Consider the following 1,520-nt stretch of genomic DNA (forward strand, 5'->3'; position numbering starts at 1 on the left):
AAGCGCGGCTGCTGTGGCTCTGCCCCCGCTGCGCCGTCCCCAGCCAAACCTTTCCTCCCCGCCTTTCTCTTCAGTGCACGGTGGTGTCTGATCCTTGGGATCCGGGACGCTCTGTTCCAAGGAGATTCCCCCGCAGGGCAGGTCGGGTTGGTGACTCGGGATTTCAGAGCTCAGCTTCTCAGAAGCAGATTCTTGTATCGGCTCAAGCTTGAATTTCCCACTCCTGGATCTTCCAACAAGGCTGGGCTGTTTTCAGGGTAGGTGATGTGGTCGCACAACGGTGGTGTCTGATCCTTGGGATCCGGGACGCTCTGTTCCAAGGAGATTCCCCCGCAGGGCAGGTCGGGTTGGTGACTCGGGATTTCAGAGCTCAGCTTCTCAGAAGCAGATTCTTGTATCGGCTCAAGCTTGAATTTCCCACTCCTGGATCTTCCAACAAGGCTGGGCTGTTTTCAGGGTAGGTGATGTGGTCGCACAGGCCGTGGCGGTCTCTCGATTTGCTTTGTGTTTTTCCCCAGGTTTGTTGGTGAAAGCACCCATGGAAATGGAGAGCAGGAGCACTGAGAAGTTTTATAGGATCCCCAAAGGGAAGGGACCGCACTCGGTCGGATGTACAGACCTGATGACAGAAAATGCAGTTGAGGTAAAGTTCTTGGTTCTTCCTCCTTTGCATTTAAGCCACAATGTTAGTGAAACTCCAGCTTGCTGGAGTTTTACAGATAAATCGAACAGGAGGTCTTGTCTGTGTGCAGGGATGCTCCACGGCTGACACTCGCAGCTGAGCTTTCTCTCCATCCCAATGTAGGATGTGTTCTGGGCACAGTTCAGGAAATATCAGGTGTCTCCAGGAACTGGTTCAATTTACCAGATGAATGTAACCTTCAGGCCTTCCCCATGGCTACTTCCTCCCTCATCCTTACCTTCCCGATTCCCCTACACAAAGATCTGGCAGAGAAACCGTGTCCTCCTGGCACCCACGGGGTTCCTCCCGTCCAACCTCCCGCTCCCTTCTGCCCTGGGCTCTCCGGGGAGACTCCCCACACAGTCTCCATGACTGTAACTGTTCTCATCACAGAGATGCCAATGGGATTTGGCAGGGTTGGGTGATGAGGGTGTGTAGTGTTTCAGCTGCAGGGTAAAGCACGAGATGTCTTCTCAAAATTTTATCTATCTGAAAAAAAAACCCCAGGATGTCAGTTTTGCAAGTGGTTAGGACAGAGAGACGCCGCGATAAGAAGATGGGGGCAGTAAATAGCCAGCTAATGAGCACGCTTACGGGTTTCCATTTCAAATCCTCTTGCTTTTTAGTTTTCCTGTGAGAATACGCCTGCGTTTGCAGGGTGGTCTTACTCTTCAGGCTAGCCAGGTATAGTGGAACTTGTGATCAGTTTGTAGTGGTTATTCATGTTTTCCTTTACTCTGCTGGGCTTACTCTATGTTAGCACAAAGCAGCGATCCGGTTCTCTTTGCAGTCAGCCCCTGTGTTTTTCTAGATAAGCAATCTATGATTATCTAGATAA

At 51.1% G+C, this 1,520-nt stretch overlaps 1 protein-coding gene across 2 annotated transcripts in view; it reads left to right on the top strand.

The window, feature by feature from the left end:
• The first annotated feature begins 26 nt into the window (after positions 1-26).
• PLA2G7 (phospholipase A2 group VII) overlaps positions 27-1,520 on the top strand; it is a 9,504-nt gene continuing 8,010 nt past the window's right edge. Inside the window, exons 1-2 of one of the 2 annotated variants that reach the window (XM_035895115.1) lie at positions 27-261; positions 462-643. In XM_035895115.1, the coding sequence (XP_035751008.1) occupies positions 539-643 (105 nt within the window). In that variant the 5' untranslated portion in view covers positions 27-261; positions 462-538. Of the gene's footprint in view, positions 262-300; positions 644-1,520 lie in introns of those variants that run through there. The other variant, XM_009639615.2, reaches the window with a different exon arrangement.

Source organism: Egretta garzetta, unplaced genomic scaffold (genome assembly GCF_000687185.1).
Source record: "Egretta garzetta isolate BGI_Z169 unplaced genomic scaffold, ASM68718v1 scaffold235, whole genome shotgun sequence".
NCBI classification, from domain to species: domain Eukaryota; kingdom Metazoa; phylum Chordata; class Aves; order Pelecaniformes; family Ardeidae; genus Egretta; species Egretta garzetta.